Source organism: Poeciliopsis prolifica, unplaced genomic scaffold (assembly GCF_027474105.1).
Source record: "Poeciliopsis prolifica strain line A6 unplaced genomic scaffold, Auburn_PproV2 SCAFFOLD027, whole genome shotgun sequence".
In the NCBI taxonomy this organism is placed as follows: Eukaryota; Metazoa; Chordata; class Actinopteri; order Cyprinodontiformes; family Poeciliidae; genus Poeciliopsis; species Poeciliopsis prolifica.
This window is the reverse complement of record NW_026562402.1, coordinates 6596114-6614311: the sequence shown is the minus strand read 5'-3', so window position 1 is coordinate 6614311 and position 18198 is coordinate 6596114. Positions and strand designations below refer to the sequence as shown.

Here is an 18198-nt window from a genome sequence, read left to right as displayed (position 1 = left end):
TTGTTTATCTGTTTTTACCTGTTCACGCGTCTCCAGCTCCCTCCTTACACCGCAGGTGTGCGTCTGCAATTTGGTTTGATCTCGACTCTGAAAGATGCATTTATCCCAGTGTGTGTGTCTTTATTTGGACTATTTGATTGACTTGCTGGGTGTGTGTATCTGAGCACATGGATGGTAAATACTCAACTGATCTTAACTTACAAAAGTCTCACGGTCATGTTAACTGAATTTGTGTAACAACTGAGTTTTAAATGGCTCCAAGTAAGTTTTACAGTCAGTTAACTTAAAAAATTTTGAAAAATAAGAATCATTATCAGGATCTCGCCCATTTCTGTTGGAAATTGACTTTGTTTATGTTATGCTACCTAAAAAAGAAAAGGAGAAGAAGACCTTGAAAAAGACAAAAAAGTAATCAAGTTTATGCTTATTTTGAACATCTCTTTGTTGGAGGTTCAAAATAATCTTTGCCATTTAAAAATCCATCTGATAAAACTTTAAAGAGAAATACTAGTGGTTTTTGAGTAAAAACAGATTTTTTTTTCTCTTTCGTAGCAATAAAGTCCTTTGGTGTGCTGCTCCTCCAAACCCTGGAGGTCAAAAGTCAATTTCAAACAGGCTGTGTAATTTAATGAATGGATGATTGTTATATGGCTGTTGAGTAGCAAATAGTTGGTAGATCTGAGGCTTTATGAGACAATGGGAAAGTCATACAATCTCAGTAACTTCTCTACCCAGATGAGCTACTCAGGAAGATTTAATGTAGCACTGAATGCATGCAGGCTTATAGGATCAGAAACATGCAGTAACATATAGTAAAGCTCAAAGTTTTGGATAAAAGGAGGGACATTTATTCTCGTCATTTTCAAAAACATTATGGCAAAAATCATTTCAAAGCCATTATTGGCCTCTTATTTCATTTTTTATTTCTCATCATTTGTTTACAACATCTTTTGGAAAGCATCTTCATAAATTGCACAAGGCAAAAACAACCTTGGTGTGAAAAGCTCCCACACAGCAGCAGGATGGCAAATGATCTCTTCAAAAAGTTACATATAATTACAGTTCCAGGCCTATAAGTGGTGCCGTAAAGACGACATGTTAAAACACCATAAACAGAGAAGATGACATCGACCTAATAAAACCTAAACTATATGCTATGAATATTATTTTCTCAGTTAAAATCCAGAAATATACATACCTCTGTGCTACTTGTTGTCTTTTTTATTTTTTGAACTTGAAAAAAAGGGCATTTTTCTAAAATGAACTGAGTAGTTCATTTACATTCAAAACTACATTTCCGTATTTAGTCAAAAAGAAAGTACACCCTATTTACATTTTGGGGTTTAGAGGTACATTACAGTTTTTGACATTTTTTTCTGTTTTGGTTTCAAACTCTGGGGCTTTCGGTTCTGTACACTTATGAAACCTAATCCAAAGCAGTTCATTTATAAGTTATGAATTTTGGGTTTTAAAGCTCAATTTGCAGCAACAACTGTGGCACAGACATGCTTACACCATTGATAATGGGTCTTAAAATGATCACGATTAGAAGTCCTCTTACTGTATCTGATTTAAACACTCATTTTCAACTATAAAAGTCCTCAAATACTTCATTCACCTTCTGGCTCAAGCAGTTTTAAAATAAAGCCCTCGTTGCAGGATTGTGTATCTCACCTGCTTTTTGTGTTTGCGCTGTTGCTGCAGAGGTGAGTGTGTCAGTCTTGCATTTATCTGCGCCGATACTCGTGCTGCTGGACTCCAGGCATATCTCATCCTGTCTGGTGGACTTTACTTTTTGCTGGAATGACACTGATGCAGACGATGAGGGCACATGCTGAGTGACATCGCCTGAGGAAAGGGACAGGAAGAATGCAACATGTAAGTCAAAAACTATGAGATGGAAGAAGTAGAAAAAAAATGGAAGCACACATGGAGTTAATGAATGGACAATGAAGGAGAAAAGTTTAGCCAAGTATGTGTGTAATTAGCAATCATTTTTGTATTGTGCACGATAAAGAATGCTGACTACAGATTTTTCAAGTAGAAATGTGAGATTCAGAAACTGAAGGATTAATCATCTTCTCACCGGTTGTGTATTCAGGCAGTAGAGGTAGAGGAAAATCCTGCTTCCTTTGATCTTCCAGACGTTGCCTTCGCTCTAGCTCCTCCTGCTGGGCGACTTTGGTCACTGCGTCTAACTGATGTTCCCTCAACAATTTCCTAAGATATAGCCAGACAAACGTACTTTTAGGTTCATCGTAATTGTGTATTTTGACAAACAACCAAATTTCATTGCATGAAATAATTTTTTTTAATAATCTCTGTTTTTAGAGATTATAAGTTGTTCATATACAAAAAAACACACCTAACTATAAAAATAATCCACATGACTCAAAACACTGCATCATTTTTTTATTACACAGTTACTCAGTCTGAGCCCATCGACCTGCATCAGTGATATTTGAGATTTTCTTTTCATGGCTAATAAAACACTGAATAAAAATTGCACACAACTTCCTCTGAAATGGCTTTGAGCCCCCAGTAAATACTAATCTCACATTTTGAAGTCCTTCAGTTTAAAGAGGGATTCAGCATTTAGTGCAACCACTGTGCTCACTTGTTTTGCTTCATTGTGCAACATTGAAGCTCATTCACTCCGAGGTTCAAACACGCACATTTCCAATAACCTCTCAACACAAAATGACACATAACTCTAGCCATTGTTTCCTAAATGTAGCAACTAAAAATAAACATAAATAACCAAAGTGCTGAATTAAAAAAATTTGACTGGTAGAAACTGAAAAAAAGTCACTGACACATCATATATTTTTAAAAAAAAGGGGGGGTTTTGAAATCGACCACAAATCTAAGATCAGTTCATTAAAAAAATACAGTAAAACTTCTTTACTCAAGACTGTAACCAATATAATGAGGATTGATTGTTTTTTTAATTCTTTTTCTAAAACAAATCCAGCTTTCTTCCAGAAACATTGAAACTAATACATCCTCCAGATCGCTGAATAATTTGGGGTGTACGTCTTAATCACCTGTGAGATGAACTCTTAAAAGAATCCTGAAGCCTGAGTCGTAATCCTCCTAATGGAAATATTTGTGCATCCCAGTTGAAAAGGGCTCTTGAAATTGTTAATAGGATCCAGAACAGTCATTATTAACATGTGTTTGATATTTATCTAAATGCGCTGTGTTGCATTGAAGCAGCATAGTTGGGGTTCAGCCTTAAGACATTACTGGCAGTCTGGAGGAATGAGGCAGTAAACTCAGCATACAGTGTTTGAAATCACTAACAGATTTTATAGGCAACTGGGCTGCTGTTGATTTTCAATAGAAAAAAGCTGCACAGTATAATAAAACTGGTACGAACTGGTACACAAATTTTAATACAATTACAACCAAGGGTTACTAAGATAAAAACATTATAGAATCAGCTGAAGAATTTTTAGCTGTTTTTTTTTTTGTCTGTCCCAATGTCTAGCATTAATAAAAAAAACACTTCTATAAGGCATTGAGTTGAGCTTGCTTTAATAGATGGGTTTGTGTTGTTTCTTCAGAGATCCCTACACAATAACTCAGTGGGTGTCCTTCTAAGCTCTCTGACTTGGAGCGCGTTTGAAGCTCAGCCCGAGGTGCCGACTTTGGTACCTGATGTTTCGTCTCATGTGAGCCGGCTTGGAGTTCCTCTTCTTGGTTTCCGTCAGGGCGGAGGGAGGGGCGTGGCTTTGGCTTGCCGGCCTAGAGTGGGGTCTGGACAAGGACTGCGAGGTGGGTGGGTGGTGCGGCGTCTCCGCCGAAGGCGAGGTAGATGGAGGAGGGGTGCACTGCCACACAGCGGGATTGCCACCCTGAGCTTCATTCTCCGAGCTGAAGGGGGCGCTGTGGGACTGGTCTGTAGGAGGAAAACAGGAGCACAGATAATGATCAATAGAAGTAAATGAAGGAGAGATTAGCTTCAATTGTCAGCATTCATCATAAGAATAAAAATTAACAAAAAAAAAAAAATCAAAATACAATGTGACGAACAAAACTGCTGCAGTTCTAAATGAAAGCGTCTGCATCCATGTTACATGTACTGTTTTAGCGTCGCCTGAGCTCAGGGTTTAAAAGGATCAGCAGCAATTTATCCTGCTCACATGTGAGAACAAATATTGAGGCCGTCTTTGAAAGTAATGATCAAAAATTCATATTAATCACAAACTGCAACATCTCAGCCAAGCCAGGAATAAATACATCTTGAAATTCTTTAATGACTTTTACATGCAACTTTTCCTCACAGCTAATCACTCTTTTGCTGTTGTTTTACACCTTTACCAAATCTAAGATACACTTTTGCAAAATTTGATGTGCTTACCATATATTTATATGTACTTTGTATATTTCTCAAAACCTTGATGCGTTTTGTATTTTGGATCAGAAAGTTACATTTTGACTTCATCAAAATGTAACTTGTCATTCCAAATAAAGGTGTTTGGAATGAAAAATGATGGCGTCTGCCAACTCTCAACAGCAGGAAGGCTTGCATAACAATGTTTTATAATAGCTGATGACTCAGGGGAAGTGGCATGTACTGCTGTTTCACTGTTACAGAGAGGCAACTTTAAACACTCAGGCAACCCACTTAAAACAGGAAACGCCACAATTTAGACATGGTAAGTATAACTTCCCCTACATGGTGCATATTTGTTTCCAATTCCCTTTTATGTTTTTTATCTCTGATTTGAAATATTCACAAAGAATGGAAGTATAAATCTGAATGAAAACATGTCAAAATAAAGCACAGCACAGTAATGTATCATAGACAAACATTAGTTTGATTTAAATTTATTTATGTCAAAGAAGTTAGAGTGTGGGATAATATTGCAAAATATTTGATGACATTATATAGAGATGCAACAGAAAATCAGCTGGTGACCAGTAAGGAAGATTTTCAGCCCTAACTTTTTTTCAATTAGTGAACTCACCTTTCATAAGTGCAACCATTGTTGCTACTGCTTTGTAATAACTTCCACAAGAGAATTGCGGTCAACATGAAAATCAAATCCAAAATTTAGGTGCATCTCTGATTTTGAAACTTTAGTAAGACATTGACCAATTTAAATAAAAATGCTGAAATCTTTTGGTAGAATAATATTAGAGTAACTTCTTGTCATTTTTAGGATTTATTTTCTGAGTTTTGAGTTTAACCTTGCAGGATTTAATAATAATAATAATAATAATAATAATAATAATAATAATAATAATAAAACATTAGATTTTTCTTGTTTAATATTGGAGAATGAGGCTCAGGGTGGCATTTACTAACCAGTGCAAGCAAACTTCTTCTCTCTGTGCTGAAACCCCTCAGAAAAGTGAAAACTTGTACTGCTTTTTGTACTTTTTTGATCAATCTTCTTGAACGTAACTTTAACCTTCTCGTTTTCTGCCCTCCTTCTCTCGCTTGTTCAATCAGAAGCACAGTGAACCAGATCTGGAGCTTATGTAAGAGCTGCATCATAAAAATGGACAGCTTATGAAACACACGACAGGGCACAAACACTGACGCACAGACGGACATATTTCGGAGGACAAGCACTCATAAAACAACATTAATCAATGATTAAATATCCAACACACGTAAAAATGCTTGTGTTTGTGTTTCTGTAGGAGACATTTTCAAGGCTGAATAGATTCCTTAGCCCGTTGCTCTCCATCTAAAAATAAATGAAGTAGCAATAAAACCCAGATTTATTCCTCCTGAAAAGCCTTTTATACACAGCAAAACTCCAGTTTGGTTCCCATGTGTACAGAAACTCCCAATAACACGATGTTCTGTCAGGTTTTGGATCCCCACACCATGTCATGAAAACACACCAATCAAATTTACCCTTCAGTCCAGCCCAGAATCTGCCTGGGAAGACTGGACCAACAAGGACGCATCAATGCCCCACACACACACGCACCCACGTACACACACACGCTCCATTTCAATGTAAACACACACGAAACCCAGTATAGAAAACATGCTCTTAGCGTGATACCTGGCATGAGAATGTACGTATGTTCACATGCTCTCACACAAACATCCTTTTCATAATGGGGCACGGAGGAGGCCGGTGATGATGATCTCAGTGTGAAGTGAAAAACAACTTACATAAAACGCTCCTCGAGTCCGTGGCAACATACTTCTTAATCAGGCTGCCGATGACACCAGCTCGGCCGTGGGTCTGAGCGATTGACGTGTCAACATTTAATGTTTCAAGAAATTGATCCAACAACGCTGAGAGAAACTTGCTGACTTAAGAGTCAGTAAAAAAAAGAGAAAAAAGTGAAAAACTACTTTGTTCCTATAAAGTATCCAATTTCCAGCAGAACTTTTCAGTCCAACTGTTTCAACCTCAGTAGAAATATCTGAACAACTGCAGCAGCTGTGTAAGTTTGACCCCTCCATCTTTCTCCAAATGCTATCATAACGTTGACATTTGTAAATAATTACAGTATATCTCCATGGTTTGAAAAGATCGGGGTTATTTTAGCCATGTCACCTAATGCAAATTTATTTTCAACAACAGACCATTGCAAAAACATACCAGGAAGTTATTTTATTTCTAACACTTAATAAAGACACAGCGTTCGACGCTACAAAAAACTAAATATTGACTGAGGGTCAGAAAACTAATGAACAAAGACCCAAAGGAAAACAAAAAGGAAACACTAATTAAAGAAGTGGAAGGGGTTTCTGACATTTTTTAAACCATTGCGTTCCTTTGATTGGATGCCAGCGAACAAGTGTATCAGATGGTTTAGTTTTTCCAGGAAATAGTGAATAAAAATTGTAGTTCTTGTAATTAAAATGAAGGAGGTTTTATAAAACGAGTCTTATTAAATTTATCAACAGATGACGGACTAGAGAACGAAAACAACCTTCGCCGCCAGACACAGATGTGATTTAGAAATTCACTCGAAAACACTGTGTACCCCATTTTCCATTAGTCCGGCACAACCTTACACAACAGTTATATAACAGTTCCTGAAATGTGCAGAGCCTCGACATCAGCGCAAACACACAAACAGTCCGGCGACAATGAAGAGGCAGGAAAAGCAAAGGAAAGAGGAAAAGGGAAGAGAGACATCAAAGCGGGGTGGACAGCACACAGACACACATGTTACAAATCCTGACTCTGCATGAGCAAACGAAACACAGACGCAGATTCTGGGAAACAGGATGCCTTCCTACTGAGGGGTCAAGAGGACGACAAGTCAAAGATTCATTCGCCAATGTAAGAAAGCGGACATTTTGTCAAATTCGTTACGAAATGTGTTCCAGAAAGCTCCTAGACACACCTACTTCACATATACCTGCTTCACATGATACCGTCCAGTTAAAGTTTAATGTGTTTTTTGACACAAACAGTAACATTGCTCGCCACAATACACTGGAGGTTTCATTTAAATAGCTGTGATTTTTATTAGCATTTGAAACTGTACATTGTGAGCCAATCAAAAAAGTACTATTAAAGAGTAGAGATAAAACTGAAAAGATAAGTGCAGGAGAAGCATGTTTGCTCACCAGATTTCTGTTTGAAGTTACCAATAATAGAAGAGTGGGACGCTTGTGTAGGCAATTAACAGGTTGGCAGCAGCTGCAAGCGAACTCTAAACATTTTATGACTAACACACATCTTTATCTCATCTAAAACAATCAAACTTATGAACTGAAATAATTAAGAGGCTGTTAAATGTTTGAACTAAGCTAATTAAAAAAAGACACCGTATTTGACTTTAATGAAAGTGCATTTGTTGATCTTAGCTCAGTATGACCAGGTAAGTTATACAACTCACCCACATAAAGGCACTAAATATGTTACATAACTAAAAAGGTTAATCAATGCTCCCTCGCTGAGACTCAAGGAATCTGCGATCAAAGTCAGTATTTAGATGAACGCAACTGATTGTGTAAAGACACAAACCCACATCACATTGTGGGGAAAAAAAAAGAAAAAAAATCACATCCCTGTCATTTCTTAACTTTCAGTTAATCAGCTCCTACTGCAACCCGCAGCCCACGCAGGGCGGCCATCAAAGCATCACCACTATTACAGCAGAGCATCCTGCTGCTTAGTGAACATTTTCGTAAACCTTCAGAACCTACTTTCACTTTTAAACCAACAGTTTTTTCTTTAGATGTTATTATATTAAAAGAAGCCATGAGTTAGTCATGTGAAGAACTTGCTAGAGGAAGAACATGTCAGCTATAACTCTGTCATAGCTGACACGTCAGAGTTATGCCTGGATGTTCAACATCATCCAGCTGCTTCGATTTAAGTTCTTAAAGCATCTTAACAAAATAATATAAAATGTTGATCATAGTTAAAATAACATAAATCTCTCACTGTCTCACAGAAATATTATTTACACAAAATCTTAACATGAACAGTTTCCATTGTTATTTTGATGTTTTGCTACATGAAGAAAAGAAAATGGAATAAACCACTGCTAAATTTAGAATAGTTTTTCACATGAGCATTGCATGTAATAAATTTTTTTAGTCACTGCACTTTTGTAGAATAATACATTTCGACAAGCTGATATTAGCTGTCTATTGAGACTAAGCATGCTGACCAGCAGTGCACAGAAACAGGTGGGGGAGAGAGAGCTTAGCGTCAGCTGAAGGAAACTCCTTTCACTTTCTTTGAATTTAAAAGTTGCAATCATAAAATACATTGTTCATATTTAATGAACAATATGTTTTTTTTGTATTTGTTAAAACTGTCATGATGTTCTGACGGTATGAGACAGAAAATCTGAAAATAAATAAATAAATCAAGCTCCCTTGCTTCCTCCAGGTGGTCCTACTGCCATCTGCAGAAATACATTGTGACAAGCTCCTTTGTGTGTAAGCTGTTCAGACCCTTCCTCTTGCTCTCTGCTGCAATGCAGCTAGCTCCAAACACTTCAACCTGCTGCGAATATTCAGGCTAGCCAGCAGACCAGCCAGCAGACCAGCCAGCAGACCAGCCAGCAGACCAGCCAGCAGACCAGCCAGCAGACCAGCCAGCAGACCAGCCAGCAGACCAGCCAGCAGACCAGCCAGCAGACCAGCCAGCAGACCAGCCAGGACGATGGTTAAACAATTGTTCTGTATCATTAAGTTGTTTCTCCACAGTTAGCACATTTAGCAGCAAGTACACAAGCATGTCTGACATGGTGACATTTAAACATGAAAAAAACATATTGTTTATAAAGTTACCTACTGCAGCAGTGTTTCCTTTTAAAGTAATACAACTTTACCTTAATATTGGTTAATGGGCCATGCTTAGTCAATCACAAATTCCATATTTTCTACAATTTTTGTAAAAAAATAAATATTGTATATTGCATAACAGGTCATTTCAAAGTTGATTAAAAATCCCAATCCTTTTGATGTAGATAATATGTTTATATGGGTTCTAGTACTTAACTTTCTGATGGACAATTTTAAGCTGGTCAGATCCTTCATTGTATGGCCAGAGAATTTAATGAACTTAGGCATTTTGGCAATGCTTTCAACATATGTGACACACTGAGTCTTTGTTACAGTAACAGTAATCCTCTTACTACGATCTCTGTGAACTCAAAGCGATAAAGTGGCAAACCCTTTGTCTTTTCCAGTACCAGAGACAAACTGAAGAGCTCAGAAGTAGCCGTAATGAAAGAACAAGAGCAAACTGCCCACTGCTTCCAGTCTTCATGCAATTTCAACATGTGAGACCTGCTCAGCTAATTAGGACGAATTACTTTGAGAAAATTCAAGCGTAATTGCTGGCAGTTGCTAGGTGACTGAATCAGATGATCGACGTGCAACAAGTAAGGTAGAAATCGGAGGGTGAAACAAACTAACAAACAAAAAAAGCAGCTCCAACCTCAAAAGGAGTTCAAGCTGAGCAGCTAAGCCTCCTGATAATGGGCTGCCTCATCAGAAGTCTAAAGTGTGACCGGGTAACTCAAAACCCACTGCAGGTTTTCCAAACCATTAATTTGATCAGTCAAGTGTGGGCAGAAAAACTCGGAGCTACACGAACAAACGGCACAGGGTGAAGCAATAAATGGAGACAAACAATTCAACAAACCCCTGTTTGTCGTGAGTATGCTATAGCGTCTCTGAGGGAAGCTGCAGCTGCAAACATCTTGTGCAACCACAAAATTACGCAACTCCATCCGTGGTATATGTTGAGAGTTTATGTAATGGTGCTTTTGAGTTTGGCTTTTTCGAAAAAGAAAAATGAAGAAAAAAATAAAACACCTGTTGCCTCGCTTATCTCTTACTTGCAGATGGGACAAACATTTAGATTTAAACTGCTGCATTGAGACATTGAGAATAAAATGTCTCTTGCTACTCTAATGAACACATAATTTAATGCTTAATCACTGTAAACCACTGAATCAATGGCGCCTCCTGAAACTTTGCTCAGATGTACATTACTTGTCCTTCATGGCACATTCAGACTGAATTTCCAGTAAGTAGAAGGCAAAATGTCTTGCACTTAAACTCAAATGTAAAAATCTATGACACTTTCTGGAGCTGGCTCGTTAAATGCAGATAGGAGAAAAAATAATCTCCTGGTCTCCCAACTGCTTTTCTGAAACCTGTTATCTTGAAGGTTCAAGACATTCTAGCATAACTTGCTTGAACATTTCTGAATTTGCATCTATAAAACATAAAGTCAGGCAACCGAGTACTGACGTCTAGACTGAGACCCTCAGCATTTGACCTCATTTAACTTTCTGCAGGCTCAACAGTGGTGAGACAAAGAGTGCAAATCATTTACCCAAGGTCCCACTTTTTTTTTTCTCAGTTTCAGACAGCTCATTATTCGTCTCGCTTCACTAGCAAATCCTGTGTGTCGTCTACACTTTCCTGCCTCTGCGATCTCTTTTTTCATTCGCCGACATCAGATGTTGTTAAATAACAAAGAAGGAGGGGAAAAAAGAAAATAAGAGAGGAACTGAAATGGGCATTCTGTCTGTGTCAAGCCTCAATGCCCTCCAGCTGTCATCTAGGTAAGCAGATTACGGATGACGGCAGATATTTCCTACTATAACTGTGGAGAATCCTTCACGTCACACACACTGAGAACAAACTAGTCATTCAACACAGAGGATTCTGGGAAACATGCAGGATTGAGAGGGATAAAGATGTGAATGAAATAAAATACTGAAATAGTTTGTCTAATTCTATAGTCAAAGGGAGGATTAGGACATTAAAGAGACTCTGACGTTTGCGTTGACCCGTCACTATCACATACAGCTTTCAAAAATCTCATTCACATCCATTTTTCTCTTCCAACAACCGATTCAATGAAGACAGTAAAGGTCTTTGGATTTTGGACCTTGGCAGCTTCAACTGATGTTCTTCTGTTAAGACAAACAGTAGCTGAAATGAGCAGTCCCAACACCACATCTGCTTCATTTGAAGCTGAAAGTGTATCAGAGGTCTGTCTATAGCACACCAAATATAATATCTTTCTTGCAAGAATGCAATTTCAAGTAGGCATGAGATTAACAGTAAAAAATAAAATAAATTCATGGTCTTCACAAAAGAAAGTTTCTATTATCTATACAGTTTTACATAGACTTGGAGGACGCTGAATTCGACAGCCAGAGGACGGCAGTGAGCTTGGTGAATCTCCTGCTTGTCCCCCTGCAGTGCGTGCTTATACTCTTCAGGGTCAAAGGAATTTGGACTCGTGAACCAGAGTTGATCAAGTGACCCAACTCAAGTGGGTTTACTCCCAGGATTTTACAAGCCGCAGGCAACGTGCATGTGGGCAAATTGAAAACTTTTCTCTGGCTAAATGTGGAACTAGTGATCCAGTGGGTTTCTGTTATGGCACCCAATTGTGTCGGCTAATGCAACACATATAGCTGGGAACCCCATAGGTCTCAGCTTGATCTCAAATAAGTATTAGAAAAATCAGTTCTAATTGCACAACAGACCGAGGATCCATATGAGTTCACACTTCACTCTGAATTTCCACACATCTAACAGGCAATCAACCGTAGATCATTATGGACAATCCCATCTGGAGTCCAAAAATGCATGTTGTTATTAGAAATGTTGGCCCCTCTGTACATTTTTACTGCTATCTTGTGGACCATCAAAAAGGAAAACAGAAAAGAAACCAACTGTTGATACAAGAAATAAGTTATTGTTTCAGAGACAAAAGTAAATGTAGCAAATTCAAATAAACTTAAAAATCCATGAAACGACCCAGCATGTTGCTCTAAATTTGCACAGATGTTAAAAAACTTTGTGTTACCTTGAAGTGAAATAAGCTATTTTACTGTGGCACAATGTGGCTTTAGATTTGAGTTCATAATTGTCATTAACTAATGCTGAGTGTACAAGCGATGGCAAATATTATCCTGCTAAAAACAAATGAGAGCAAGAAGTCAAACAGAAAATGCAATAAATTATTTTTTAACATTTTCAGTCAAGTTTTTTTACTCTCTTAAGCCACCTTAACTTTTGGCCAAACTTGGAACAAAGGCTTGCTTCCTCCAAAGAGACGCAGCAACAACTCATCTCAGTGATATCTTTTGTTCATCTTTTTTTTTTTAGACGAAGCTCATTTCCTCGATAAAGTGCACTGTGGTGGAAAAAAATCCCAGATAACAGGAAGCTTTATCTGATTTGACACCAACCAGCAGTACATGGATGAAAGAGAGCAGATATTAAAAACTGATTGAGTTAAATCAGGTCAGTCGTTTGGAATATGATGAAAGGTGTGCAGTGTACAAAACTTCCAGCCTGAGGTGTCCTGACACGCCTCCGTGCGCTACAGTCCGATTTATTAATTACACACGGGCCAGCATAAGGTTTCAGACTCACTTAAGAAGAGAGCTGCTTCCTAAAAAGACAGGCCACCGCTGCTGAGGCCGGTCGGGTAAGAGCGGACGCTTATATAACTGCTGCCTCTGGCTGTTACACAACCAGCATGTCCACACAAATCTCACGTCCTGAGCGCGTACACACTCACAAAGATGCAGGACGTCACAAACATCCAGGACGCACTTACAAGACGAACGCCGTGATGTTCCAAGAACAAACGTACAAATGCAGTTACGAGTGTTTCTCTGCACACCGTGTCGATTTCGGGATTTTTGCGCCTCAATCCGGCTGTTTGGAAAGCTGTTCTCATGTTAACAGAAAAATCCAACACAATGTATGGAAGACGAGGAGATAGACAGGAGAGCAAACACAAAACAACACATGAACTGATCAATAGTAAACTGATTTGATAGAGAAAGAGACAGAGGATGTTTTTCTTTAAACTGTGCCAATGACTGTCTCAGGCATAAAAATGACTGATTCAATGGCTGCTTATTTATGTACGCACGACCAAAGTGAAATAGTTTCTACCCAATGCTTCAGAAATGTGTGAAAACATCTAAATTCGAAGAAAATTAAAATCTGTCTTTAAAAAAGTCTAATTATTTTTGCCATTTGGCTAAAAGAAATAATGCTAGCACTCTTGTAACAAGAAATGTTTCTCATGATTTAATGTTATAGTGACAATGATAGGTCTTATGTCTTTTTATACAATGTATGTAAGTATCTTGTTTTAACTAAAATAAACTACTCTTTGCGTATTTTAAAATTTTAAATGCAGATTCAACTAGCTGTTACATGAAAAGTTAAATTTTTACAAAGCAAATAAGACACATTTACCCAAACTGACACCCAACACAACACACACACACACACACACACACACACACACACACACACACACCACACACACACACACACACACACACACACACACACACACACACACACACGCACACACACACACACACACACACACACACACACACACACACACACACACACACATCTGTTATATAAGAGACTTCCCTGAATTAGTTATTAGGGCTGCTTTATTAGAGTGAGACAGGTGAGTTATAAAACGCTCCCGCAGGAAACGTGTGTCAAAGAAATCGTGAAGGACCATAGAAGGAAAACATGGCAAAGAATAAAGACAGATAGACGGTAAGGAGATAATGCAATAAGCAACAGCAGCAGAGGGGTGATGTGAGGTAGAACAGCACAGTTTGTAGGCCAGTGTGTCAACGCTGCCAAGGAGGAGGAGGAGAGAGATCGGACGAGGAGGATAGAGGCGGAGAGGACGCCTGCTGGAAGCTAGAGCTGGCCGACGGCGTGCTGGGCAAACTACAGCCTGTTGCATAATGTTCTTTGGCAGACAGCGTCCACCTTCAGCCCCTGTAAAACACTTCTGCTAAATCCCACCTACTAAGAAACAGATCTCTTAAACATTTTGAGGAAACTTGTGTCAGAACACATGACGCTATTTTAGATCAAAGAATTCCACATCTGTCTGAGTTTATTACGTACTAAGATGTAGATTTTTCTCTACCCGTACCAGCTCAAATAAAGATAAAAAACAGAATTACCAATAAAAGCTTTTCTAAGATGTTTCCCCCCAACCCCCTGATTTTCCTGAGTGGCGATCAGCACCTAGAACCTTCTGGATCCTTTCAGATTCAACCCGGTTTGCTGAATAACAGCAAAGGATGACTGAGCACATTTGGGCTCCCACAACCGATGACTCTGCCGGATGACTCAGATTATTGCATTTTATAACAAGCAAAAGCTGAGATATTAAACTGACTAAAACAACTTAAAAAAGACTGGAGCTGGAGCATTGTCAGGGAAAAACTCCACCCAAAGCACAACGGTGAAGATACAAGTTGGAAAAAACGTATTATACTACAAGAGGCCACTGTGACAAAAACACCCTTCACTTATAAAGACAATATTAAAAATTCCTGTGTAACTTTGGACTCCCAGGTTGTCAGAAAAGAACAAGCAATCTCTAGTTTGTCAACATCCTCTCCTGTTTTTGTACCATGCAGGTCTACTTTTCTGTTTTCTTCACTAAGCATCTCCTCACCCACAGACAGACTGTACTCACACAGGGGAAGGAAACACACACACAAGCTTACACACACACACACTCAGCACAATGAATTAGGAGGAGAACTGAGTGTTCTTTGGTCCTTATTGCTGCTCGTCATGACTCATTTCAGTAATAATGAATCATCAAATGCTCCAGCTCGCCAAAGTCTCCCAAATCAAATCTAAGCAAGTAGCGACATATGGACAAATGGACATGTGGACATTTGTAATTTCTCCGTATACGATCAACAGACATCCTTTTTTAAAGTAACGGCAATGTTTTAAGGAACATCCTGAATGAAATGTATTCAAACAAAGAGGAATCTATTAACATAACGTTTCATAAAAACGCATGCTGTTACTTTCAGCCATGTTTCTAATATACTGTTCACAAAAGTACAGACAGACACTTGGCCTTTCTTTCTGAGAAGTGTGCTATGTTTTGTAAAAAAAAATAAAAGTTAAAAGGGATGAAAGACATTTATGGCCTTTAGGCTGCGAGAAAACAACAGAGGAAGACTTTCAACCGGAATCTTGAGCAGAATACAGAAATATTGCTCCGTTTATCCTTTTGAGCTTTTCAGCCTCTTTCACTGAGCATGCTGGATTTTGAAATGTTGACAGCCTTTTGGAAATGTGAGTTAAGGTAAGGATCTACACTATAAAATACACAGACCCTGATGTGTATGTAATGCTGTCTAAGCCAACTGTGCAAATCCATAACAAACGTCAAATCCAGTTTTACACCAGGAAGGCTGGAAAACATGTTTTATTATAGAGACATCAGTCAGCAAACTCTATATTGGAAAATCAATACATTACAAATAATGCTGCTCAAAAAATGTCCGATCAATGTGAATCTAAATAACATGTATGAATGAAAATATTTAAACCAGAAAGACAACAATATTTACAGTCAGGAAAAGAAAAATCAGGTTGACGTAAGGATTGAAGCTATCTTGAAAATAATACTCCAAAGAGTAAAAATAAGTCATGGTTTATGTTGAAGTTGATGTTAAAAGTTCAGGCATTTCTGAAATACACTGCAAAACAAGAAAAGTAATTTAGGATTCAGCTCGGAGTAACTGTTGTGATGTGTCTCTTTTTTTTCTAACATTAAAAAAGGCAAAATAAAGTTTAACTTGTTGAACAAATCCAGCAACATTTTCAGAACTCACAAGCTCTTCCAGTTTTCAACATTTGTTCAGCTGAGCAGCACTCTCTCATGCTGAGCCCTCCTTCCTGTACGCCTGTCACGTTTACCCCCCTAACCCAGTGCTCTGCTGAACCATATGTTTTCCTGCTTCCACATGCTCACACTTCGAGCATGGCCTGAGCCTGCAATGCTCCACCAATCAGACACAAGCCGGGGTTTAGGTAATGATACGGGCAGCCAATGGGAAGGCGGGACCTAGACGACAGCAGGAGGAACAGGCTTTGTACGTGAGTCGAAGAGACCGGCAAAAAAAATAAATAAAAAGAAAAAAGAAATGCATAAAAAGTGAAGAAAGCAGACAACAACATCCGAGAGGAACGGGTCTGAAGACAAGTTGAAAGAAAAGAGGTTTGGTTGACACATGAGAAGACAGACCATGCTTGCTTTGGATCTGCTGTTACACAACAGTGTTAAGTAACTTAATAGTCCAGCAGTGAAGGATCTTCAGTTTTCTTCTCACCTTCTAGAAATATCCCTGTTTTGGGTCCTTTTCACTATTGAAGGTCTGTCGTTTTCTAAATTCAATGCCCTGTTCTGCCTTCAGTCTGTTCTTTTCTCCTGCAAACAGGATGTCGCATTGAAGTAGCTCTGCACCACACCGGCACAGATCATTATCTGTCAAATAAGCCACTGGCTGTGAATCATCTCTGAGTCCTTTATTCTCACGCTTCTCATAATCTAACCTCAAATCCTGTTTCTGCTGTTTTGTGTGAGATCCTTTCACTTATCTTGCATCCAAAACTTTCTGCAGATTCCTCACCTGGCTCTTCGCTCATTGCAGCACCAGTTCTTCTAAAAACGTGAAGTAAGCAACGTCACCTACCTGAGAAAGACTCGGATTCATCCAGAAGCAGCATGATTACTGCGGAAGGATAAGAGCTTGACTTCTCTGCCTTCCTGTCACACTGGAATCACTTTCTGTTTTGAGAACTGGAAATTAAAGGAGGAGGTTTATCTCCCTCCTCTCGGCCTAAATTTAATATGCAGCTGGTTTTTAAATCGGCAGCTTGGGTCAGTGACTGACTGCTCTGGCTGACCGCTCTGTGTGCTCCTCTCCACTCAATAACAACACTGATGTAAAGCAGGGGAAGGCAGATGAAGGCTTACATAACCCTGCATGCTGGAGCTGGGGCCCCATTCAGGGGGTATGTCTATGGGAGGGTCTGAGTGTCACTTTCTACCTTCCCCCTATTCCAAATGAAAGAAAAAGTGAAATGCACGCCCCCAGGAACACACGTAGGATATCAGAGCATGTGCGGAAGCAGTCACTTACAGTCATGCTGTTAATGTACGCTACACATTCTTAAGATTTCTTAGTCGTAGCAAGACACCAAACACAAAACTCTGATTCTGCCCATAAAAACATGCTGGTAACAATTACATTTACTGTTCAACAGTGTTAGAGCATCTAGGTAGTTTCTTTCTTTGAAGTAAGCCATATTGTGGCTACATACAAACTTAAGAGAGTCGACTTCTTTGTTAGCTGTGTTGTGCAATACGTATGAGAAGAAATATGGTTGCAAAAATCTGGGTCAAGGTTTCCAGAAATACCAACAAACAAATACCTCACAATACGGTATGTGCAGCTCGTACGTACGCTGGAAAATGAAAGGTAATAAGACAGTGACGCAGCTTTAGTCAAGCTAACATGGCTCATTTGATGGTCAGGTTGTCTGAAGCATACAAAAATACCCCCCAAAAAAGAGTGTAGAAACAAAAAGATGGGGAATACATGAAAACCCTTAATTTAAGACACCCGAAACACTCATTCACATTATTAAATATGCTGTTCAGTGGCAATTCTGCTTATTGAAAGTATGGCTGCGGGATGATACATGAACTTTCCTTGCAGGTTAAGGAAATTGGAAAGTTAGAAAAAAAAATCCCTCTGACAAAGAAAATTTGTGGATTCTTCTTAAAGAGTATATTTGACAAATAAATCACAAGAGGCACAGAAATCAAGCCAATAAATAAGGGTAAGTTTCAAACAGGAGTCTGTAGCATTTATTGTCAATGTAAGGAGGTGCAC

At 38.7% G+C, this 18198-nt stretch overlaps 1 protein-coding gene across 2 annotated transcripts in view; it reads right to left on the bottom strand.

The window, feature by feature from the left end:
* Nucleotides 1-17215, bottom strand: part of LOC129371650 (helicase ARIP4-like) — a 29885-nt gene extending 12670 nt beyond the window's left edge. Inside the window, exons 1-4 of one of the 2 annotated variants that reach the window (XM_055048353.1) lie at nucleotides 16993-17215; nucleotides 3661-3904; nucleotides 2087-2220; nucleotides 1675-1890 (exon numbers count right to left, since the gene is read on the bottom strand). In XM_055048353.1, the coding sequence (XP_054904328.1) occupies nucleotides 1675-1890; nucleotides 2087-2220; nucleotides 3661-3904; nucleotides 16993-17026 (628 nt within the window). In that variant the 5' untranslated portion in view covers nucleotides 17027-17215. The remainder of the gene's footprint in view (nucleotides 1-1674; nucleotides 1891-2086; nucleotides 2221-3660; nucleotides 3905-16992) is intronic. The other variant, XM_055048354.1, reaches the window with a different exon arrangement.
* Between the last annotated feature and the right edge of the window lie 983 nt (nucleotides 17216-18198).